Source organism: Apium graveolens, chromosome 2, assembly GCF_009905375.1.
Source record: "Apium graveolens cultivar Ventura chromosome 2, ASM990537v1, whole genome shotgun sequence".
In the NCBI taxonomy this organism is placed as follows: Eukaryota; Viridiplantae; Streptophyta; class Magnoliopsida; order Apiales; family Apiaceae; genus Apium; species Apium graveolens.
The window spans coordinates 145,486,873-145,513,465 of NC_133648.1; the positions used below are offsets into that span (position 1 = coordinate 145,486,873).

At 36.8% G+C, this 26,593-nt stretch overlaps 1 protein-coding gene across 1 annotated transcript; it reads left to right on the forward strand.

The window, feature by feature from the left end:
- The first annotated feature begins 12,957 nt into the window (after positions 1-12,957).
- On the forward strand, positions 12,958-13,458 carry LOC141694049 (uncharacterized). The gene has a single exon (XM_074499205.1). The coding sequence runs from the start codon at positions 12,958-12,960 to the stop codon at positions 13,456-13,458; it is 501 nt and encodes a 166-aa protein (XP_074355306.1).
- Positions 13,459-26,593: the final 13,135 nt, after the last annotated feature.

Below are 26,593 nucleotides of genomic sequence, written 5' to 3' on the forward strand. Positions count from 1 at the left end.
TCAGTCGTAGTAGTACAACCCCACCATTTTCTACATGTAGAGGAGAACCTGTCGGATTTACTTGTCAACCGAACACTGAACTCCTAAGGAAGGGACCGCCTTAGCGGAACTTCCAGGCCATTTGGGCCAATATAATAAGGCTGGGCCGGCGCTACTCGACCACTTACGCCACTCCTAGTTCAGATGAAATCCATGACTCTGAAACGTAAAGCTCGTTTCCCCCTTTCCCCAAGTAGAAACTTGTTGATACGGCTCCAAGAAGAAGTCGTATCTAGTTGGAAAGGAAAACTCACCGATATTTCCCAGGCGATGCCTGTTAATGGATTAACTTGTTACAAGAATTTTACTTCCCGAATATTGGGTAAGTAATCAAAAACTCTTTTACCAAGACAGCAACCTTGTTGCGAATATAAAACACACCACCGAGCCGGATCCCCCATGTTTTGAGCGAGTATTTAAATCCCCTTTTTAAAAGGAAGATCTTAAATATAAAAATAGTTTTGGGATCCGCTCTCACTTTTGAAAATCATTTTAAAGACTCGAAAACACTTTAAAGAGTGTTTGGAGTAAAACTGATTTAATGAAGTAAATCAGTCCCCAGAATATTTAGAAAATGACTGAATATTATTATTTAAATAATATTCCCATAAAGAATAATCTTTATAAAAATAATTGAAGTAGAAGTATTAAAACTTATACTTGAAACGAGTATTAAATAACCAAAGATATACTTATATGAAAGTATTATCTTTATTTGAATAATCGAAAATAAGTTTGATTATTAACACCTTATTCTTTAATAAAATAAAGAATATATTTCAGCAAATAATCGGAGTCATAGATCCTCAAATGAATATTCAAATAATATTCATTAAATAATATAAACTGAGTCATAAGCCTTCGAATGAATATTCAAATAATATTCAATAAATAATATAAAAGAGTCATAAGCCCTCGAATGAATATTCAAATAATATTCAGATAAATAAATAAAAGGAGTCATAAGTCCTCGAATGAATATTTAAAATAATATTCATTAATAAAATAAAAGGAGTCATAAGTCCTCGAACGAATATTCAAAATAATATTCATTTAATATAAAGGAGTCATACGCCTTCGAATAATATTCGAAATAATATTCAATAATAAAATAAAGTTAAAGTAATCGAATAAACCTTATTCGATTAATAGTTTTGAAAACTATGACCATATATATATATAAGTATATATATATATATCCATATATACAAAATCTACTCGGGATCCTCGACTCCCGGTTTTAGAAAATATTTCCACCTTTGGGTCCCTATACTAAGGGTATACGCAAATACCGCTTATCTCTAGCATAGGTATTATCAACTGAACCAACAGATATATATTTCAAGAATATGAAACAGGCATGCATATATACCATATCACATGCTACAATATATCGCAAGAATTTGCTAAATAACCAACATGCATCTATCGCAAGATAATGCATATACAAGTGTATACATCACAACAACAGTATAACGGATAGAATACTTGCCTGAGCGACTTGGGGGTGAGAAAGGCTCGGGACGAGTCTGATAACCTATAAACAACAAGTAAGTTGGAATTAAACCAAAATCACTTGTAAATCTATACTTTAACTAACTTAGACTCTAACGCTTGTTTTGCGCTCACTGATTTGCTTAAGTCACTCGGGTACCCTCGGCTCCACCATTTTTAATAATTTAACCTTTACGAGTTTTAAAGCGATTCCTTCGCGAGTGTCTTACCAACTGCCTAACACACTTACCATAAATGTTTCATACATTAATTAACCCTTTTTGGTCTTTAACCTATGTTTCAAAGTAAGGCGAGGGGTAAGGGTTCGTTCGCGAAACGTCGTTACTTAAAACGGCCGTTTCTCCTAAACCGTTCATCGGAATCGAACGAACTACATATCAAAACGAAGCTCGTAACATGAGCTATCTAAACATGGCAGTGGTCATAATCTAGCTGGGGGTTCTCGGGTCCTAATGCTATGCACAAAAACAGTCCAAAGAAAATCGGACGTTACGACGGCTATGTTTACGCGATTTCCCAAATTTTAAACCATTCAATACCAACCACAAATCAACCCCAAATCAATCATACAACCAATATCCCTCCAAACCACATCATAACAGCCCCAACAAATCCACATTAACCATTTATACTTATTCCTCACATGAACTAAAAGCTTTACTTAGGTTCTTTAACTAATTACCAAGATTTACAACTCCAACAATGCAACAAAACCAACTAATCTCTACAAACTCAACCAAACTTCAACCAATCAAGCATCATGCTTCACATATGCTATATCAAACACATTCAATCCTAATTACTCAAAACTAAAGCTAGGGTTTGTAGTTTATACCTTCCTTGGAGAGGTGGGAGGAGCTAGGAAGCCTTAAGAAGCTTTGAGAAGTCTTAAGAATGCTTGGATCTTCAAGAAAACAAGAACACTTCAAGTTAAAAAAACTTGAAAACACTATTCATAGTCTTCTTCTTTGATTAAATGAAGAAGATTGAGAAGGAATTAATGGCTTAAACTCATGATATAGTCCTAACTAAGCATGAAGATGATTAGGGAATTATCTTACCAATTTAGGAAGCTTGGATCTTGGATTTTGAATTTCTCTTGCCTTTTGAATAGTGAAAAGCCGTGAGCAATGAAGAACAAAGCCTTGGTTGCTTTTGATTTTTGATGAAAATGATTTTACTTGGCTTGGTTGCTTGGTTTTTGTGCTTGTTTTAGTCAATTACCTTATTGCCCTTGGATTTGTGTGGTTACAAAGCCACCACACCTCCTTCCTTCCCATGTCATGCTTATGTCATCCTCATGATGTCATCCTCACTTCCTTGTCCTCTTTCTATTGGTTGGATGACATCATTCCCACTAATCCCTTTGATTAACTTCCTAATCGTTTGCCTAATGACCGCTGATCTGTTATACGGTTCGCTTAACTTTCGTTTTCGTTTATCGTTTGAGGGATCATACCCGGTATCTTATTACTTAGGTTCCCTCAACCTTTCTCAATATATTATATTTCTTTTATGATCCTCTCCTATAATCCTTTAATTTAAATCCTTTTATCCTGTTACCTTTTTCTCAATTCTTTCCGTATCTAGTGGATTTCCGGGAAAAATCCAAGTGTTCAGAATTGGATTCTGACGATCTTTACATACACTTATATACCACATAGAGTACTAATAATATCCCATAAGATCAATAACAGAACCCCTACATAGCGTGGCATGAACAGTTTTCTCATTCAGCAAAAACACTATTCATAAGGGTTTCAAAATTTCTGAAAAATTGGGGTTATTACAGTCTCCCCTCCTTAAAAGGATTCCGTCCCGGAATCAGATAGAAAACAAATGGGGATACTTTCTTAGCATTACACTTTCTAACTCTCGAGTCAATTTTTCCACATTGTGGTTCTACCACCAAACTCTGTCTAGTTTGATAATCCTTCTCCTAAGCACTTGTTCCTTTTCACTCTATAACCCTTCCTGGTTGCTCCATATAGGTTACGTCGGGTTGCATATCTATGCGCTCATATGCCTCTATTTATCTGGCATCTGAATTACACTTCCTTAACATTGATACGTGAAACACGTTATGAACTTGCTACAGGTTCGGGGGTAGGGCTAGCTCATATGCTAACTTCCTAAACGTCTTAATATATCCAAGGGTCCAACAAATTGTAGACTTAGCTTTCCTTTCTTTCCGAACCTCATCAATCATTTCCAAGGGATACCTATAACATTACTAGGTCCCCTATTTCATACTCTTTATCCTTTCGTGTCAAATCAACATACTTATCATGACCATCTTGGGCTACTACCAGCCGTCCTCTGATTAGATCTATCATATCCTTGGTCCTTTGGACTACTGCGGGTCCGAGCATCTTGCGCTCTACAACTTCATCCTAACATAAGGGAGATCGACATTGTCTTCCCTCAAGGATCTCATAAGGCGACATCTCGATAATGACATATGATCTATTGTCGTAAGATAACTCAATCCGAATTAAGTGATCATTCCAATTTCTTTCAAGTCTATTGCACAGACTCTCATTATAGCTTTTAGCATTAGAGCTTTTGCTTCTCAATACCCATTCTTTTCCAGTTCGTAATCGCTACTACCTTCTGTTCCTAATATTATACTGGTTATACTTTTGCTCGTTAGCGTTCTATAACCTTTTAATAACCTCGTCAACCTTAGTATCACGAATGTGTTTCCATTCCACATACCACCACAACTTTACTACTCCTTTTTCAGCTGCTTCTATCTTCGAAAGCTTAGTCCTTCATATAGAAGTAAAAGAATTTATTGAGAGATCACTATGATCATGAACACTTGTTACATTGCATAGTTAGTACAGAAGGTGGCCAGCCTTTAGTACTTGACAAGTAATTAAACAATAGCTGGTATCCTACTCGGCTTCTATCACACAGATAGATAGTCATTCGGCAATACCTCCCCTTCTGGAAGGGTTGTTCTTCTCAGCTTACATGAAATGAAAAGAAGAGAAAAGAACGAATTGAAGAGAATTGTATATATGAAAAAAAATATATACTGTCACCAAATATCTGGCTTGGAACCTACCTCTGAACTATAGAGGTCTGTCATAGGAGAACGAAACATATATATTTATATCAACATCAAGTGTTATAGCATCGTATTTCACATGCCTAAATATTTTTGCCATTCCGTCCATCATTCTATGGACCCATGCTCTTCCTCGAGCTTATACACAATCACCTTTGAAACTCCCTCGATGTCGAAAATCGAACCTGGGATCTCATTCTAGACATCATCGTTACTAGAATTCTATGCTTGCACCGCAACCTTCCTCGTATAATAATACGACTCTCTATTGATAAGAAAGAATAAATATTCAATAGGTAGATACTCTACTTAATTAGTCTATCAATGATAACTTATACACTACCACTACCCGATTAGTGGTATTCAATCTCAACATCCATTCCAATACAACCCTCACGGTTATAATCAGCTCACTACTCGCAGAATCATTGCTGCCTTACTATGGTCCACCACTGACCCACTGTCATCATTCACTTTCCATGAAATCTTAATAGCTAACCATACGGAGTCCATACATCTCGTATCTAATTCTCCTAAGGAGTTAACATAACCACCAATCAGAATTCATGAAGAACACTCCAAACTCTGACGTACTTTCATGACATGAAGCAGATAAAATTGCAGAAGAGTTTCAATCAAAGCAACGATAGCAGGTTAATACCATTCTTAATCATATGCCTTAAATAGAAGACTTAACTCAAAGGTTCATCTAGTCCTTTTTGAAACATGGTCCTGGCTTATCTCAAGATAGGACCTTCTAAGATAGATAGCCCGTTCATGGCGATTACACGAACTAAACCTTTACCAACTACTATTACGGTTGGGTATTGCACAGTCATCAGAAGGAATGTCAATCTTCCAAACCATAATTTAACCTTCACATTTTTAACCATCATCATTGTATTCTTTTGGCACACGCGCCTATAATTATCCTCTTACCCTTAAAGTGTCGGCCACCTCTTTGGCCTTTCCTGATAGTAAAATTTCCTTACAGTCAATGTCATTTTAACCACCTCCAAATAAATTTTCTACCTTATTTCCGATCACTGCTTGAGTGAAGATGTTTTCCTTAAAATCAGATGGGAAAAAAAAATATCACCATTTTTCCATAAGTTATTGCCTCAGTCTTTAGAGGCTAATCACTGTCACGACTGACTCTCAATCATACTTAGAACATCTTTTATCTTAGGTCCTAATTGCCCTGAACAATTTCGACCTTTACTGGTTCGATCCATACTTTCTCGTGGTTTAACACGTGCCCCACTTGGCATCATTATAATTATGTCATATTTCCTTTATCAACATTTCTATTCTTGAGAATTTTGAATATTACCTTTTTCCTTATAAAACCTCTAAGGTTATCCTTCAATCGTTCCTCCTGTATTCCCTAGATACAGGGCATATCAAAATACCATTCACTATTACTAGAACCATTGTCTATATACTTCTGAAAAATTTCTCCACTGATCCTTAAAGGTTATTATTACCTTAATGCTTTCCAATTCATACTGTCAAAACTCATACTATCCCTATCAAGGGTGAAATGCCAACCTTTATGCATTCCCCTAGGATTCGTTTTAAGTTACCAATGTTCTATCCTTAATTCCACCTTTAAAAAGGTACAAGCATCCTTCCATGGATAAATAAAGTCATATATCCCTGATAAGGGTATCTTATTCAATCATTTCCACCTCGATAGTCTATACTGAATTTCACAATAGCATCCTTATTCAAGTTAAGGTCAATCCACATGGCCTCCAAAAGATAAAAAATGGTTATCCGCTTTTCTTTCCTGATTTGGTAATGATCACATGGATGATCTGGAAGATATTGGTCGTGTTCAACGTGAACTTCTTCTTAATAAATCCTTATTTACTTTTGTTGTTTATCTCAACAGTCATCTCAATGTTGGGATATCTTTCATACCTGGCGTCTCCCTTCCTGGGTATCAAGCCACCGGTCTTACATTTCACATTATTGAAGGTCACTTCCTTCATCCAATTTTCCTAATTTCTTACTTCCTTGTCTCCTCAGTCTATCCGCGTCTCATATTTAACCTTCGAACTATCTCAAGGTTTCCTCGAATCCTCCCAACTTAAAGGGGGGTACAATATATGTATCTCTTATGCCTTCAACCATCAATTTTAACTCATGGTGGATCATCATCATCCTGACGATTACATACTTTTCTATTTCTATTGCTATGAGTCTTTAGGGTTTCCTCATACCCAACTCCCTTATCATTCTTCAAACTCTATTGCCTTTATATTCCTTTCCACTTCAGTTTCTTTTTATTTTCCTTTCTCTTATCATTATTTCATGAACCAACACAACTTAAGCATTGATTTCAAACATCCCGTCATTCTGGATTCGTGTCCTCAGAACGAATCTTGATAACTTTTACAACTTAGATTCACAATTTTTCATACTCGTCTGCCTTTGTTCTGGCTCTAAAGCTTTTACACTATCTCCATAACCTTGGGAATTACTTTCCCGAAAATAATTGACTGAACTTAAATCAGTTTATTCTAACCTCTGGCTCCGTGCCTTTCTTGGTCTTTCACCAGCGGATGGTCTCTTTCTTAGGAGGGTAAGTGACAAAAACAGTCTTTTGTGGTTCGTCAATCATTCAGAATCTCAAATGATTCCTCTATTTCCTTTAGCCAGGCTCTTGCCTCGACTAGGTCAACCTGTTCCCTGGGAACTCTGAGAGCTTAGCGACTTAAAGGTCATGAAAGAATTTCCTACCGCATTGTTTCCTCAAGGTGGTGGTTGGGGATAATAGTCTAAGTTCTGTCTAGACAGGTCCATGAATTGCCGTATAGGAGTACCGTCTCGGGTCTCCTTTCCTTACTCGACTTTCTGTTTCCTTACGCTCTTGAACTTTCGGAACCCAAATTCTATAGGAATACCTCATTATTCCCTTATCATCTTTCTCTGGCACCGTATGCTCTTTTCCAATAATTCGGTCTCTATTGCAATCTCAAACAGCTTTTCGGTACCGGCTCCGGTTACCTTCACTACTATTTCCAAAATCTCTTATAAACTCTCCCAAAGACATTATCATCTTGAGTCTCTCCTTTTTACTAAGGGCATCAGCCACCACATTGGCTTTCACCGAATGATAAAGAATCTCCCAATCATTATTCTTGATTAGCTCTAACCGCCTCCTCGGGCGTATGTTGAGCTCTCTCTACGGGAAAATATACTAGAGTACTTATGGCTTAGGTAAATCTCGCACTTCTCTCCATACAAGTAGTGCCTCCAATCTTTAGGGCAAAACTATTGCCACGAGCCCAAGCTCATGGGTGGGGATATCGAATTTTAAATTCCCTTAATTGTCTTGACGCAGACGCGATTATCTTGTTGTGCTATATAAGAAGCACCCTAATTCCTTATGCGAAGCGTCACTTACAAATCACAAAATCTCCTTTTTCCCTCCGGCAACGCCAACATAGGGGTCGTCACCAACCTTTGCTTCAATTCTTAACAGCTGTTCTCGCATTTCTCTGTCTATTCAAACTTCTCATTCTTATGAGTAAGCCGCGTCAAAGGGGCTGCGATCTTCGCAAAGTCCTGTACCAATCTACGATAGTAGCCGGCCAATCCTACCTCTGGGAGTTGCCCTAACCATGGTCATCAATTCCTCAGTGGTCCTTTATTCATTCTTGTCAGGATCCTTCACGGAATCCTCCTCAGCAACAATCCCTTCTAGGATAACATCCTCAACCGTTACATCCTCAATATCAACATCATCCGGTCCTGCATTAGGACACTCTATCGGATCCACAATCCGATCTCCAATTAGTAATAAAACATCATCGCGCTGTTGCTCCTCAACCTCAGGGTTCGGAGTCCCGCTACCATCTATGATAACGAACTACGCTTCTATTACGATATTTATAAGGGTTCCCATAAGGGTTTTAACTGTCGGTACTATGTTAGGTAGCCCGACTATGAACTTGGCAAGAGTTCTTATTATCTTAGTTAACTTATTATCTTAACGTCCCATCATCTCTGAGGTTTATAACGCTTAGCTCTGATACCATTTCTGTAACACCCCCAGATCCGGGGTCGGGGATCCGGGTCGTCACGGTCTTTCTTTCCACAATATCACTTCACTTAATTAATAATAATAACCTTAAGCTGTGACCCCACACTAACACACACCACAACCCGTTATAGTCTCAGAGATGAAATTCAAATAAGTACAAGTCTTTGAATCCACAATTTAAAAGTTATTAAAACCCAAAACGATTACTTGATAAATTTACAGTTAATTGCCATTATCTGCCACAAGTTATAATTATACATAATTGATTCTCAAAAGTAGAATGCCTGATCTACCAATAGATCTACCTCTGCAGCTATAGCAGCCACAACATCATCGGGAAGACGCGGGACGCTTCCCACGCGCTTGCGCTGGGTCTGCTGGAGTCTGGCCATCTTTCCTAACTGTTGTTGTGTGATGAAGAAATAAAGCAAGAGTGAGCCTTACAGCTCGCAAGATAATACATAGTGATAACAATAATATAAGTATCTAAATGGATACTTACTAGAATCTTTATCGTGAGTAAGGTAATTACTTACTGGATATAAGTTTTAAAAGAAGATGAAGTTACCAATTACTTCACTATACTTATACCATATTTAGAAATCTACTTGAACTACTACTGTTCGAAGTATAATAAGATTCACGAGGTCATCCCATAGATGAGACCACAAATAAAACTTGAAAATATTTGATCTTTGAAATATTTTGAAAAGAGATGAAGTTACGAGATACTTCATTCAATGGATACACCAGTAAAAATGTTTGACCCTGTCAATGCTTCGGCAACCACCCATTAGTAGCCTTTCAATCGAAATGCTACGGGTAGTGTTGCAGAATTATCCAAATGGATGATGAACTCATTACGGGAGTTTACCGCGCCAGGAAGACCACTTACGATGATCAGTCGTAGTAGTACAACCCCACCATTTTCTACATGTAGAGGAGAACCTGTCGGATTTACTTGTCAACCGAACACTGAACTCCTAAGGAAGGGACCGCCTTAGCGGAACTTCCAGGCCATTTGGGCCAATATAATAAGGCTGGGCCGGCGCTACTCGACCACTTACGCCACTCCTAGTTCAGATGAAATCCATGACTCTGAAACGTAAAGCTCGTTTCCCCCTTTCCCCAAGTAGAAACTTGTTGATACGGCTCCAAGAAGAAGTCGTATCTAGTTGGAAAGGAAAACTCACCGATATTTCCCAGGCGATGCCTGTTAATGGATTAACTTGTTACAAGAATTTTACTTCCCGAATATTGGGTAAGTAATCAAAAACTCTTTTACCAAGACAGCAACCTTGTTGCGAATATAAAACACACCACCGAGCCGGATCCCCCATGTTTTGAGCGAGTATTTAAATCCCCTTTTTAAAAGGAAGATCTTAAATATAAAAATAGTTTTGGGATCCGCTCTCACTTTTGAAAATCATTTTAAAGACTCGAAAACACTTTAAAGAGTGTTTGGAGTAAAACTGATTTAATGAAGTAAATCAGTCCCCAGAATATTTAGAAAATGACTGAATATTATTATTTAAATAATATTCCCATAAAGAATAATCTTTATAAAAATAATTGAAGTAGAAGTATTAAAACTTATACTTGAAACGAGTATTAAATAACCAAAGATATACTTATATGAAAGTATTATCTTTATTTGAATAATCGAAAATAAGTTTGATTATTAACACCTTATTCTTTAATAAAATAAAGAATATATTTCAGCAAATAATCGGAGTCATAGATCCTCAAATGAATATTCAAATAATATTCATTAAATAATATAAACTGAGTCATAAGCCTTCGAATGAATATTCAAATAATATTCAATAAATAATATAAAAGAGTCATAAGCCCTCGAATGAATATTCAAATAATATTCAGATAAATAAATAAAAGGAGTCATAAGTCCTCGAATGAATATTTAAAATAATATTCATTAATAAAATAAAAGGAGTCATAAGTCCTCGAACGAATATTCAAAATAATATTCATTTAATATAAAGGAGTCATACGCCTTCGAATAATATTCGAAATAATATTCAATAATAAAATAAAGTTAAAGTAATCGAATAAACCTTATTCGATTAATAGTTTTGAAAACTATGACCATATATATATATATATAAGTATATATATATATATATCCATATATACAAAATCTACTCGGGATCCTCGACTCCCGGTTTTAGAAAATATTTCCACCTTTGGGTCCCTATACTAAGGGTATACGCAAATACCGCTTATCTCTAGCATAGGTATTATCAACTGAACCAACAGATATATATTTCAAGAATATGAAACAGGCATGCATATATACCATATCACATGCTACAATATATCGCAAGAATTTGCTAAATAACCAACATGCATCTATCGCAAGATAATGCATATACAAGTGTATACATCACAACAACAGTATAACGGATAGAATACTTGCCTGAGCGACTTGGGGGTGAGAAAGGCTCGGGACGAGTCTGATAACCTATAAACAACAAGTAAGTTGGAATTAAACCAAAATCACTTGTAAATCTATACTTTAACTAACTTAGACTCTAACGCTTGTTTTGCGCTCACTGATTTGCTTAAGTCACTCGGGTACCCTCGGCTCCACCATTTTTAATAATTTAACCTTTACGAGTTTTAAAGCGATTCCTTCGCGAGTGTCTTACCAACTGCCTAACACACTTACCATAAATGTTTCATACATTAATTAACCCTTTTTGGTCTTTAACCTATGTTTCAAAGTAAGGCGAGGGGTAAGGGTTCGTTCGCGAAACGTCGTTACTTAAAACGGCCGTTTCTCCTAAACCGTTCATCGGAATCGAACGAACTACATATCAAAACGAAGCTCGTAACATGAGCTATCTAAACATGGCAGTGGTCATAATCTAGCAGGGGGTTCTCGGGTCCTAATGCTATGCACAAAAACAGTCCAAAGAAAATCGGACGTTACGACGGCTATGTTTACGCGATTTCCCAAATTTTAAACCATTCAATACCAACCACAAATCAACCCCAAATCAATCATACAACCAATATCCCTCCAAACCACATCATAACAGCCCCAACAAATCCACATTAACCATTTATACTTATTCCTCACATGAACTAAAAGCTTTACTTAGGTTCTTTAACTAATTACCAAGATTTACAACTCCAACAATGCAACAAAACCAACTAATCTCTACAAACTCAACCAAACTTCAACCAATCAAGCATCATGCTTCACATATGCTATATCAAACACATTCAATCCTAATTACTCAAAACTAAAGCTAGGGTTTGTAGTTTATACCTTCCTTGGAGAGGTGGGAGGAGCTAGGAAGCCTTAAGAAGCTTTGAGAAGTCTTAAGAATGCTTGGATCTTCAAGAAAACAAGAAAACTTCAAGTTAAAAAAACTTGAAAACACTATTCATAGTCTTCTTCTTTGATTAAATGAAGAAGATTGAGAAGGAATTAATGGCTTAAACTCATGATATAGTCCTAACTAAGCATGAAGATGATTAGGGAATTATCTTACCAATTTAGGAAGCTTGGATCTTGGATTTTGAATTTCTCTTGCCTTTTGAATAGTGAAAAGCCGTGAGCAATGAAGAACAAAGCCTTGGTTGCTTTTGATTTTTGATGAAAATGATTTTACTTGGCTTGGTTGCTTGGTTTTTGTGCTTGTTTTAGTCAATTACCTTCTTGCCCTTGGATTTGTGTGGTTACAAAGCCACCACACCTCCTTCCTTCCCATGTCATGCTTATGTCATCCTCATGATGTCATCCTCACTTCCTTGTCCTCTTTCTATTGGTTGGATGACATCATTCCCACTAATCCCTTTGATTAACTTCCTAATCGTTTGCCTAATGACCGCTGATCTGTTATACGGTTCGCTTAACTTTCGTTTTCGTTTATCGTTTGAGGGATCATACCCGGTATCTTATTACTTAGGTTCCCTCAACCTTTCTCAATATATTATATTCCTTTTATGATCCTCTCCTATAATCCTTTAATTTAAATCCTTTTATCCTGTTACCTTTTTCTCAATTCTTTCCGTATCTAGTGGATTTCCGGGAAAAATCCAAGTGTTCAGAATTGGATTCTGACGATCTTTACATACACTTATATACCACATAGAGTACTAATAATATCCCATAAGATCAATAACAGAACCCCTACATAGCGTGGCATGAACAGTTTTCTCATTCAGCAAAAACACTATTCATAAGGGTTTCAAAATTTCTCAAAAATTGGGGTTATTATATGGGGCATCTAATGTCAATGGAATGGGACTGGGGCTTGTCCTCAAATCGCCACAAGGGGATATGATAGCCCAATCAATATGCTGTGACTTCAAAGCCACGAATAATGAAGCCGAATATGAGGCATTAATCATGGGACTCACAATCGCTAAAGACATGAAGATCAAAAATATTGATGTTAGTTGTGATTCATTACTTGTTTTCAATCATGTCAAGGGCTCTTATGAAGCCAAAGATCCTAAAATGGTGGCTTACCTCGATATCACAAAAGGACTAATCAACTACTTTGACAACTTCAGCATAGAACAGGTCCCAAGGGAGAATAATGTACAAGCTGATGCATTAGCTGGATTGGGAGCTGTGTTCAAAAACTTAGACCTCAACAACATCCCAGTAGTCCACATCATGAAGCCTGCTATGGAAAGACTAGCTCGTGGGACAGAAACAATGACTCTTGATCAACGTAATGACGACACCAGTGAAAATATAGATGACTGGATAAAGATGTTCAAAGATTACTTATAATTTGGAACAGTGCTACCCAGCAACAATGAAGCAAGGATTCTCAGGATGAAGGCATCAAGGTTCACGATTATAGATGGGGAGTTATTCAAGAAATCTTCCACATGGCTGCTGCAAAGGTGTTTGCAAAGGTATGAAGCAGACATAGTGTTAAGGGATGCACACGAAGGTGAATGCAGAAATCATACTAATGGAAGAAATCTGTCTTTAAAAATTCTACGCTTGGGATACTATTGGATGACGCTAAGACAAGATGCCCTAAACTATGCGAAGAAATGTGACGCCTGTCAACGACATGCACCCGTCATACATCAACCATCCGAACAGCTCCATATGTCCATTCCATCTTGGCCTTTCATGAAATGGGGAATGGACATTGTGGGAAAAATGCCACCAGCACCTGGACATAAAGTGTTTATGTTGGCCATGACCGATTATTTCTCGAAATGGATTGAGGTGGAGGCATTCAAACAAGTGACGTCAAAGGAAGTAATTTCATTCATCAAAAGAAACATTCTTTGCAAGTTTGGTGTACCATCTGAAATAATTTGTGATAATGGATCACAATTCATCAGTGACAAGACGGAAGCATTTTATAAACGTTGGAATATTGATCTGATTAAGTCGACGCCAAGATATCCTCAAGCCAATGGGCAAGCCGAGTCAAGCAACAAGATCATAATCAATAACTTAAAAAGACGGTTGACAATATGCAAGGGAAAGTGGGCTGAAGAATTGCCTTAGGTATTATGGTCAGATAGAAAAACTCCAAAGACGTCTACAGGGCAGACACCTTACAGTCTAGTCTATGGTACCAAAGTTGTGCTACCAACAGAGGTCATGATACTGATGGCAAGATATGGACTCTTGACAAATGACGTGAACAATGCAGAATTGTCACATGACAAGGACACAGTGGATGAGATGAGAGAAATGGCAAGGATTAGCTGCTTATCAACAAATAGTGGCCAATGTCTACAACAAACATGTTTACATAAGGAATTTCCGTGTTGACGACATGGTGCTGAGGAAAACATTCCAGAACACGATGGATGCGACGGCGGGGAAGTTTGCTGACACTTGGGAAGGACCTTATTTCATAGATGCTGTCGTGGGATATGGAGCTTACCGACTGTCCACTATGGATGGGACACAAATACCAAGAGCTTGGAATGCGTTGCACCTAAAACTTTATCATGTGTAAAGCTCTCTATCTTATCTTTTTGAATTTCTATTCTTAGAAGTCGTTGATCAATAAGTCGATTAGGACATAGATAGTTTTTGCTAGTCTTTTGTGTTTGGCATAACATTGTGTGATATTTGTTATCATTTGCTTTTGGTAAAACATCAATGGGAGATCAATTTTATGATTCAATTTGTTATGAATTACTTTACTATGCAATGTGATTATGCTTTCAAAGTTATGGATTACTTGGGTAAGATATATAAGATTAAGCTTGTAGACTCTATGAATGTCTGTACTTTAATTCCATAAAATTTTACAACACCACTCTACGATTGTGTAAAACAAAGTTTTCTAAGGGCTGATCATCCAGTTACATTTTTTGCTAATTTGCAAGTGTCGTATACACTTGACGAATTCAGTTGATAATAAGAGTGCTATGACGTCCCTTACGAAAACTACAATATCTAAACCACGACATTTACGTACCTATATGACATTCTACGAATTTATACATATAATAACTTGGTGTGTTTCAAGAGGGAATAAGGCCTTTTAACCACCCTACAAGTGCATGCACCTACATAAGAATGACAATTTAAACAACGGGATGATGACGTACTAAATCACGATAGAATATTTCATTATAACAATGCGACGATAATTATAATAACACTAACTGATGTATACGAAGCCAGTTAGTTGTCTAACGATTAACGTTTCAATAATATGTATTACAGAAAATAATTATCACGATTGATAATAAATGACGAGTATGCACGAAACATGAGAGCAAAAACACATAATGAGATGATGATGAAGATCAAATTCATAAACGACATAGATGAAATTATGTCGAAAGTCTGGAAACCAAAATAAAAATCACAAATCCCCCGCAATATTGCGAAACAGGGACAACAATCCGAAAAAGTACCTATATAAAATGGCAAAAGAAACGAGTCCATGATATAAAGCAGAAACAAAATATCATTCATCTTCAAGGTCGTCATCGTTAGGAGATTTCATCTCCTCGTTACTATCACCCTGATTCTTGAATTCATCTAGAGGAAAAGCATCATATGGGAATGCTTCATTGTAAATCTTCACAGTCTTAAGAACATTCCAAGAGGCCCATTCACTTCTATGGTAGTCAAGCATCATGTCAACCCGTGTCCTTATAATCTGCTGGTGAACCACCTTCTCAGCTTCCGAACGCATGTCATGCTCAATAGTTTGCACTTTGTTGGCGAAATTATTAAATTCCTTTTGAGAACTTTCCGGGGCAACCAACCTTTTTTCAGCCAAAGCTACTACAGCCTGTAGTCTCTTGCTGCAATTCTTGTGTTTAGCCTCAAGTTCTTTCTTCATCTGTATTTTATGATTGTATACCTCACGGGCAACTAAGATACTCAGCAAAGCCTGTCTCAAAGATAAGATATATGTCAAGGTAAAGATTACATGTGGAAAACATAGTCGGAACAAAAATAAAGTTTGGAAATGCATGACTTACATGAAAGGTGTAGCCAGCACTGTTGTCAAGGACATCTTCAAGCTCTTTGGCAAACAGATCCTCCATAGACTGCGGGAGGATCATGTCGTCAAGCAGATGGGCAAAGGTGGAAGGATTGGATTGAGTAGTGTAACGTTGGATCAAGAGTGGTGAAGGAGTGTTCGACCTGATTTGGGTAACAGAAGGATTCAATCTAACTTTTTTGGCCATTGGACTCACATTGGTGCTAAGCAATGGACTAGACAGTGCTGGAGCCTTGGAAGACTCAGTTTCGGATGGCTTGTCATCATGTGATCTCTTAAACAGATATTTACTGCAAATTGCTAGTGGCTTGATAACAGGGGGTTTGAACTCTACAATTAGGAAATAGGGTTCAAGATGTGTTAAGAATATCAAAAAGGAACAACAAAAAAAGATAAGGCACGTCAACAAGAGGAACCTTCAACGTATACCTCTAGCGTATTTCAGCCCTGAGCTCATCTCATTCTTATTTTTAGTTTTGGGACTTTCCATAAATTCTGAGGAAATACTGTGAACAGACATTGAAGGCTTGGAAATAGGAGTAGACAACTTACTTCCAGTTCTTGCAGCGGCTCCTTTGTTTCTGGGGATCTCAGAGTTACATCCCTCAGTCTTCACTGGTTTTTCTTCAACCTTGCAGCATATTCCTCAACATTTACTCTACCGGCGTTGCGAATGGGGCAGTCAAGACAATTGGGCCATAACCTGTCAGCAACTGGGAGGGCACGGATCCTAGCTACCACTTCTTTGGCATCGATATTCTCCTCATCTGCTTCGAACTCACAATCTGCTTGAGGAAAAAATAAAAGAAAATATATAAATATAAATTACAGGAAGGAGTGTCATAAAGCAGTGAATATATCATACGACACGATGAGCTTAACTAGTAAAAAGAGGCGAGAAGGTGCAGTATGACACACAAAAATGGCAACGACGAATTGGTACAAAAGCAGGAGATCTAAGCTAATCATTCAAAGACAAAAAAAAAAGCAAAATGACATAGACACGGGGATGGAATGTACCACTGTTGTTCCAACGCTCTAACAAATAATTGCCCGTTTCTCCAAGAGACTTCTTGTCCACAAAAAAGAAATCTTTCTTCCAGTTCCTGTCGTTGACTGTGTTGTGATTCAAGATTAGTGGATCATCAGTACTCCTATTTGAGAAGCAAAGCGACAGTTGCTAAACTTCTTCAAATTGTATGCCTGCTTAATTACTTCGACATCGATAAGAAGGTGATGTTTATTTTCGATTGCATCCAAGCAGGCAAGGGTATCCCATGCAAAGGGCATGAGTTGCCCAGGAGAGATATTTAGAGTCTTCAAAACCTCCACAACCAGATTGGGAAAAAGAAAAGTGAAACCTATGTCAAAAGGGTAATTGTAGAAATATACCCAATTGGTTCTGTGAAAGTCGGCACGCACATCAACATCAGGGACAAACGCTAGGTCTCCAGACGGGAAGAGTAGTTGAGCTTTATCAAGTTTCTCAGGCTTCATCGAGCTAGGTTGGCTGTCACGGATATCCAGTAAGTTAGTCACAATCCACCCGGTGGTATTAGAAGAGGAATTGGGGCTTTTAGTGTTGGGATTCTCGGCGTATTTGGAACTCTTTTTGGCCATGATTGGTGGTGAAAAGGGTTTGGAGATAATGAAGTTTAGGAGGAAAGATAACAAAATTGGGGGAAGATAACAGTTAGGAGTATATAATGAGGGGTTAAGTGATAAGGATTGAAGAGTTTCTTGGAACTCGGACAGCTAGTGCATGAATATCGAGGGAACAGACTCACGCTAATCTAGGGGGAGATCTAAAGTCACACGCTACTACTTCACTCAAGAAAGACTGTAATGATTAACTGATAGATTTTGTTTAATTAAATTAATTAAACAAAATCTGGGGCTATTGTTGTGTCCATAATTTTGCCACGACATGACGTGATCAATACAGACAGCAATTCATTCGATGACAGGAAAAGACGGGAAGGAGTGTGACATGGTCATGACCACACAAGAAGAGAAGGTGACTGATAATACAATATGGTGGACAAGGTCAGTAACAAACCGAATTTGAGGGCACGTAAGCTGTGAGATTGGATGAAGTAACCAGCTGAAACAAAGGTAGTTAGCAGAAAGAGGGGATAAGGACAGAAGTTTAAAAGGAAGAAAAAAACAAGGGATAAGGGAGAGAGGCCAAAAAAATAGGAACAAACTGGGAGCAAACAGGAGTAAAAGAAGGAGAGATCTTGCCCTGGTGGGGGGGACGATGACGGCTAGTTGAGCATAAAAGACCACAAACTAAACACGTATATCTGAGTTATACATGTAATAGTATTAGATTCATGACTATGTATCTAGGTACACATTCCCACCCGCGGTTTTTTCCCTTTTCACGGGTTTTCCGCGTCAAGAATCTCCCATCTTATTTACGTTTATTTATCTTAGTAATTCATCAAAGCATATAATGAGATACATTATAAGTATAATCAAACTTAGCATTTGACCCGCAAATTTTGGTAAAAACATTTATAATGAACCCTTATTTACCTGGAAGTACCATTATATACTTGTATCACTAGTCATTATATACTTGTACCATTATCATTTCCTTTGTTGTAACCCTTAGTATTAAACAAAGTAAGTTGTGGCTGCAGGACAAATCTAGCTAGTTATCTAGTCTACCAATGGTAACCATAAGTTACGTAGTCCATTTAGTGCTAATAAAATGTAATCTACAAGGTTAACTGTGTCACTTTTAGTTGCATAATGATAAACCAAACACGCATTTATTGACCTAGGAACTATACAATGTAACTTTTCAAAAGAAGTGTTAGTTGCCACAGTAAACATAAATTTGATGAAAAAAATAAACGAGGCCTTAAACACTAATCACTGATTTCTTTGATCCTAAAAACTTTTTAGTGTTTAAAAATTGAACCTTTTTACTTTTAACTCCCCCTATATATGTCATTTTAGTGTCTATAATAATACCAATGCTAATATGCTCCTGTTTTTTAAATTTTAATAGATGTATATTAGAGATGCACAAAAGGCCCACCGGTCTGGGTTTTGACCGGGCCTTAAAACGCCCGGGCTTTGACCGGGCCGGACTTTTTGGGCTTTGAATTTGATCGGGCCGGGCCGGGCTTTCCGAAAATATTAGAGCCCGTTTGGGCCCTCGAGTCGGGCCTGACCAGGCTTTTTTCGTGCCAGATCGGGTCGGGTTTTTTTCTAATTGAAATCGGATCGAGTTTTATTAGAGATTTCGAAGACTAAATATGTTAGCAACTAGATCATCGTATAAATGTAAAGGGTTCAACATCAGCATCCCAAGAAAAGTCAGTAAGTGATAAATCTCAAAGAAAAGAAAACAAGGAAACCATTAAGATTGTTAAGAAAGAAAAGAACATAGGATTATTGTCTAAAAGACAATTGAAAAAGAAATTATCTAAGGTTATTCACAAACCTCAGGTTAAAAGTCCTAAAAGAAACAGGAATGGTAAGCAAGGTATTTCTAAGGATTCTAATTATAAGTTTGTTCTCAATGCTCCTAGAAAAACTTGTTTTAACTGTGGTAATACTAATCATCTTGTTATTGATTACAGGAGGAGTAAGAAAATGAAAACTGTTATTCCTGAGTCTGATGTTAGGGGTAGATCGGTATTTTATAAACCACAAAATCCTTGTTTTCATTGTGGTAGTATGTGGCATTCAATTTACACTTGTAGTTCCTATCATAAGTTGTATCACAACTATTATGAACCTTTGCCTAAATTTAATAAAACTGCTTGTCTGCTCAATTCTTCTAGTTCTACTAAATCTACTTCTGATAAGACAAATCCTAACAAGGGAAAAATTGTCAGAAGTGAGCCTGAATCACAAAGAGTTAAGTTTTCCAAAAAGAGGGCCCAACAAGTGTGGGTCCTTAAAAATCCTTCTAATTAATCACTCTTCTGACTACAGGGTAACAGGAAAAACACTCTTGTCTTGGATAGTGGATGTTCAGGACATATGACTGGAAATAAATCCTTCTTGTCAGAATTTGAGAAGAAGGTTGGCCCAGATGTATCTTGTGGGGATGGAAATATAGGACATACTCTGGGATATGGCAACTTGATAATTCGAAAGGTAGCAATAGAGAATGTAGCTCTGGTGGAAGGACTGAAGTATAATCTTCTAAGCATCAGTCAAATCACTGACAGAGGTTATGATATGGTGTTCTATGACTCTCACTGTGAAGTTGTTCACAACAAGTCAAAGAAGATTGTCTTGATGGGATATAGACATGGCAATATGTATGAAGCAAGGCTACATGAAAGTCTTGAGCAAGAAGCTATTTGTCTTATCTCAAAGGCATCAGTAGATGAGAGTTGGAATTGGCATAAGAATCTCTCATATCTCAACTTCAATTCAATCAATGAACTTTCCAAGAAGGAGCTAGTAAGAGGATAACCAAATATGCTATACTCATCTGATGGTCTTTGTGATGCTTGTCAAAAGTCTAAGCAGAGAAGAGTGTCTTTCAAAAGTAAAACAGAATTCTCTATCACTGAGCCATATCATATGTTACATTTGGATCTCTTTGGACCAGTAAACATAATGTCTATCAACAAGAAAATGTACACACTTGTAATTGTTGATGATTTCACTAGATACACTTGGGTTTATTTTTTACACAGGAAGGATGAAACTCCAGAAATTCTTCTGGATCATATAAGGTAAAATGAAAATGGATTCACCTTCAAAGTAAAAATACTGAGAAGTGATAATGGTACTGAGTTCAAGAACTCAAAAATAGAGGAATTATGCAAGTACAGAGGCATACAACAACAATTCTCAGCTCCTGGTACACCCCAACAAAATGGTGTTGTTGAGAGAAAGAATAGAACCCTGATTGAAGTTGGTCGGACTCTGTTGGAAGAAGCAAAACTACCAACTTACTTCTGGTCTGAAGCAGTAAACACAGCCTGTTATACTCAGAATATCACACTGATAAACAGACATGATGTTACTCCTTATCAGATGATGAAAGAAGCCCAGTCTTAAACATCTTCATGTATTTGGATGTAAGTGCTTTGTTCTGAGAACTCATACTAATCAGCTAGGAAAATTTAAATCAAAAGCTGATGAAGGAATCTTTGTTGGTTACTCACCATCAAGAGCATACAGGGTTTTCCATCTGAGAACAAATACTGTAGTTATCTCTATAAATGTATCTTTTGATGACAAGAAGATTCCTGGTTTTGAAGAAGACTCTCATGAAAGTCTAATCTTTGCAAATGAAAATGCACTGTTGGAATCTGGATCAAACTCTAATGAACTCTCAATTACTAATGATCCAAATCCTGATACTTCTTCAAATTCTGAAGATAATCATTGCACTAATGTATCTGCACATGTTGAGGGGGAGCAACAGCAAGGTTCAACTGATAGTACTAACACTGAAGAATCAACTCAAGGTTCTTCTTAATCTGGTCATTCAGAATCCAATGCTGATTCAATATCAGATGGACATGAGTCAAGTCCCAAAACTTCATCAGGAGATGACAGCACTGACTCAAGGGGAGCCTCAAATACATTTGATGAGGCATATAATTCAGGGGGAGCATCTAGCTCTAGAAGGACACTTCCTAGTGCCAGAAAATGGACTAAAGATCATACTCCTGATCTGATCATTGGAAATCCTGATGAAGGTGTAAAGACAAGGAGTGCAACTCAAAATAAGTGTTTGTATCACAATCTACTTTCAAAAGAAGAGCCAAAGAAAGTAGAAGATGCACTCAAGGATGTAGATTGGGTCATAGCTATGCAAGAAGAGTTGAATGAGTTTGAAAGAAATGAAATTTGGAAGCTGGTGCCTAGACCTAAAAATAGGTCAATTGTGGGCATAAAGTGGGTCTTCAGAAATAAGACTGATTCTGATGGAACTATTATCAGAAACAAGGCAAGATTGATGGCTAAAGGATATTCTCAACAAGAAGACATTGACTATGATGAAACATTTGCTCCTGTTGCTAGGCTGGAAGCAATCAGAATTTTCTTGGCATATGTTGCACAGAAGAAATTTAAAGTCTTTCAGATGGATGTTAAGAGTGCATTTCTCAATGGTGAACTTGAAGAGGAAGTCTATGTTGAACAGCCACCAGGTTTTGTGGATCCTAAACATCCTGATTATGTTTATAGACTTGATAAAGCACTCTACAGACTAAAGCAAGCACCTAGGGCATAGTATGAGACCCTTGCTCAGTTTCTGCTTGAAAGTGGATTTAAAAGAGGTACAATAGATAAAACCTTATTTTATCTGAATCAAGGTAAAGATCTGCTTTTAGTTCAAATTTATGTGGATGATATCATTTTTGGATTAACTAATTAAAAACTGTGTGATAAGTTCTCAAAGTTGATGCAATCAAGATATCAAATGAGCATGATGGGAGAGATGAGTTATTTCTTGGGATTGCAAATTAAACAGACTGATAATGGTATCTACATTAATCAGTCAATGTACACAAAGAATTTGTTGAAAATGTTTATTATGCAAGAAAGTGCAACTGCAACTACTCCTATGATAACTGCTACAAAGCTTGATCCTCAAAACATGAAGGTACAGCAGTTGATGTCACAAACTATAGAGGTATGATTGGTTCTCTTTTGTACCTAACGGCTAGTATGCCAGACATTATGTTTGCCACCTGTTTGTGTGCAAGATTTCAGGCAAATCCAAGGGAGCCAAATCTTATTGCAGTAAAGAGAATCTTCAGATACCTCAAGGGTACTGTATCACTTGGTCTCTGGTATGCAAGGGAAGCTGATTTTGAATTATATGGATATTCAGACGCTGACTTTGCTGGCTACAAGATAGACAGGAAGAGTACATCTGGGAGCTGTGAGTTTTTGGGAGGCAGATTAGACTCATGGTTTAGTAAGAAGTAGAAATCCATTTCTACTTCAACTGCTGAGGCTGAATATATTACAGCTGGGAGCTGCTGTGCTCAGTTGGTATGGATGAGAAACCAGCTCATGCACTATGGATTATCATTTTCTAAAACTCCTATTTGTTATAATAATCAAAGTGCTATTGCTATGACAGGAAACCCAGTGCAACACTCTCTTACTAAACATATCAGCATCAGATATCACTTTATAAGAGAGCATGTCATGGAAGGAACAAGTGAGCTTCATTTTATTCCTACTGATCAGCAGCTGGCTGATATCTTCACGAAGCCATTACCTGAAGCAACATTTACAAAGCTTGTCAATGAACTTGGTATGGTTAGTTGGGACTTATAATTTCTTTTAAATTTATATTTGATCAAATCCTGATGTATATTGATCAAATCCTGATATATCCTAAATGTTGTTCAATATATTAAGATGGGAATTTTTGATGTATTTCCTCAGCTGTTGGTATGTAACATGTTCACATGGCCTATGATGGACTTCAAAACCCTGAACTTAAATTGCAACTTAAGGCCTCTACCATCTCTGTGAAAGGAATTCTCTCTGAACTTGCTGATATGAAGAAATCTCATACTAGTGTACAGAACAAGATTGATTCATTTATGATTAATCCACTTACTTCAGTTGACCTCATAAGTGTGAGAAAGGCTGTTAAAGTCGTGGTTCAATCTCAACAAAGCATGGATACTCGATTTTCTTCCTTAGAAGATAAAGTGTCTTCAATGGCTGATAAACTAGATGCTATATTCTCTCTTCTTTCAAATACTGATGCCAAAAAGGGGAGAAGTTAGCTATCCCAAAATGTACACCTGACTCTATTAAGTTGAAAGATAAAGATACTGATGATGATGGTGATAAAAATCCGGTTGCAAATGTTCAAATTGCTCCTATTGCCCAACAACCTCAACATTCTAAAAGATCCGGTTCTTCAGGACAAGGAAAGTCTACTGGTGCTCATGAAGTTAAGCACAAGACTAATACTGATCACTACAAGAAAAAAGTCCATAGACATCGGTTTTTGACCGATGTCTATGTTGTTTAGTAACTGATGTTGATGTCGGTGATGTCTATTCTAGACATCGGCCAAAACCCGATGTCTTTACTGGCTTAGACATCGTTTCTGGCAAAAAAACTGATGTTCGTGCATTATTTTTTTACAAAAAATGTTGGAAATAAATAATTTAATAAATAAATTATACCTATTACAACAGATTAAACATATAATGAGCTATGTTTTTTGCCACATAGACATCATATATATTTTTTTAGGTGATGTAAAATCAGATATTAAACATCAATTTTTTAATAAAAGGTGATGTCTATCTCTCCACTTAGACATCGATTTCATTCTGAAAAGCTGATGTCAATCTGGCCAATTAAACATCACTTTGGTTGAGGTCTATATAGGTTGTAAACATCAGTTTGCACTCATAAAAATTGATTTGTATTTCATTGATGCAAAGTGATAAACATCAGTTTACACCCACCAAAACTGATAGACATCAATTTTTAGACAATAAAAGTGATGTATATTTAGTTATTACAGTACTTACCCAATACAAAAATAAAATTACTTTTGGACCAAATTAACAACAAAAAATGAATTCAATATTAACAAAAAAATATCCAATATTATCATTCTCACTAATAAAACAAATATGACTTGCATATTCCTATTCTATTAAAACCAAATTGTTAATACATTGATCCGTAAAACATGGATTATGTCTCAAACTTTTTGAAAAAAAGAAAGCAGTGCACCTAGATCATCCAGATGTGAAAGCACCGTTCTCTAGTCTGCAATCACAGTTGAGTACTAGTTTAGCATGCAATAATCATTATTACCTAGTAATTGCAATATAATATGCAAAGGAAGTTGTTATCTTACTTATCAAATATGGTTTGCATTTTTTTGAGAGCAGGGGAAAAAGTTGTTATCTTCTTTGGACTTAACACTTGTAATACGCTTTACAAATTCAGCTGCTGCTGCCAAGTTTGGAGACAATGCCCCAGAAGGATGATGTTGGACAGCCTGCAGTTCCTCATTTGAGTAGTTAATGGGAACCAGAGGTCGCAATTTTTTCTCCTTCTGCGCATCCTCATCTTCTTCGTGAAAAACAGAGGGTACTGCAATTCGTTTTCCAGATGCTACAAGCCCAAAGTCCAACCTTCTATTTTGAGGATGGCTGCTCTGTTGGGCATCTTCCGCAGTACCAGAGTTTGCATATATTTCATCACCGGTGTCGTTTTGATGGACCCTATCAGCTGTCATATAAAAGTACAGAATTAGATAACAAGAGCAAATGAGCTACAATACTGAAAGGTAATAGAAACTTACTCCTATCGTTATCATGGTCTGAATCACCATTACAAGACTGATCAATGAGGTTTACTTTTTTCAGCAGTGGATTCATCAAACAGCACATCCTCTTCTTCACACTTTTTAGCTGCAGAAGCAGCAGCCAAAAGCCTCATAGCTTCTTATTCATCTTGTTTCTGCTTCTTCCGAACCACTTCAGCCCTCAACTTGGCCTCTTCAATTTCTTTCTAATGATTATAATTAGCCTAATGCCTTCTTGGTAAATTTGGCATACACAAATTATTAATGAACAACTCATATTTTTTATTTTGAAGAGATCAAGTAAATTGGTATATGCGACAGTTCATGATCAAAAGAGCTACAAATTCCAAAATCACAAAGCCAAAAGATATATAAATACCATAGCTCCCTTTCTTCCTACTTTTGTCCCTCTCTATATATCTTTTATTTCGTGAAAACCAGCTCTGAATAAAATAGTAGTATGAACATGAGAAACTTTATTTCTCTGATGAGAAATAACATACACAAACTTTATTTGCAATAAGCATAATATCATAAAAAGAAGCTTTAGGCTTAATCGTATTTCAATCCAAGCACAAGTACTGATCAAATCATTAGGCGTAATCGTAATTTAATCCAAGTACAACTACTAAGCAAATACCATAGTCACTTTAGTCTGCAATCATAATTAGAGTCAACTAACATTTATATATATAAAAAAAGCCGAGCTCATCAACAACTAATGTATACAGGACCTATCAAATAAATTCTAATTCCCCCAATTGAACATATATGAATATGAATAGAGTAAAATACGATGTATATAAAGAACAAGAATTTATATACAGTACAACATATTTGTACACAAACATGTGACACCTACAGACAACAAAGTTATAATAAATAAAAGGATATAATGAACTGTGAGAGCCTAAGAGGCCAGTAAAATAAACTAAGAGTCTCGGACTTTTTAACAAAAAAGAATACATATATACATATATAACATAACACATCATGCTTTCAAGATTCTATTGGTTATACACTACCATCTTAAAAACTGCCCTTATGTTATAAACATAAACATCTTAAGATTAGTTTCTCCTCAAGAGCATCAGCTTACAACAAAATAGTCCACATAATTATCACACATC

Coding starts and splice junctions, on each gene's coding strand:
- LOC141694049 (XM_074499205.1), top strand. CDS start 12,958: ATGGGACTGGGGCTTGTCCTCAAATCGCCACAAGGGGATATGATAGCC.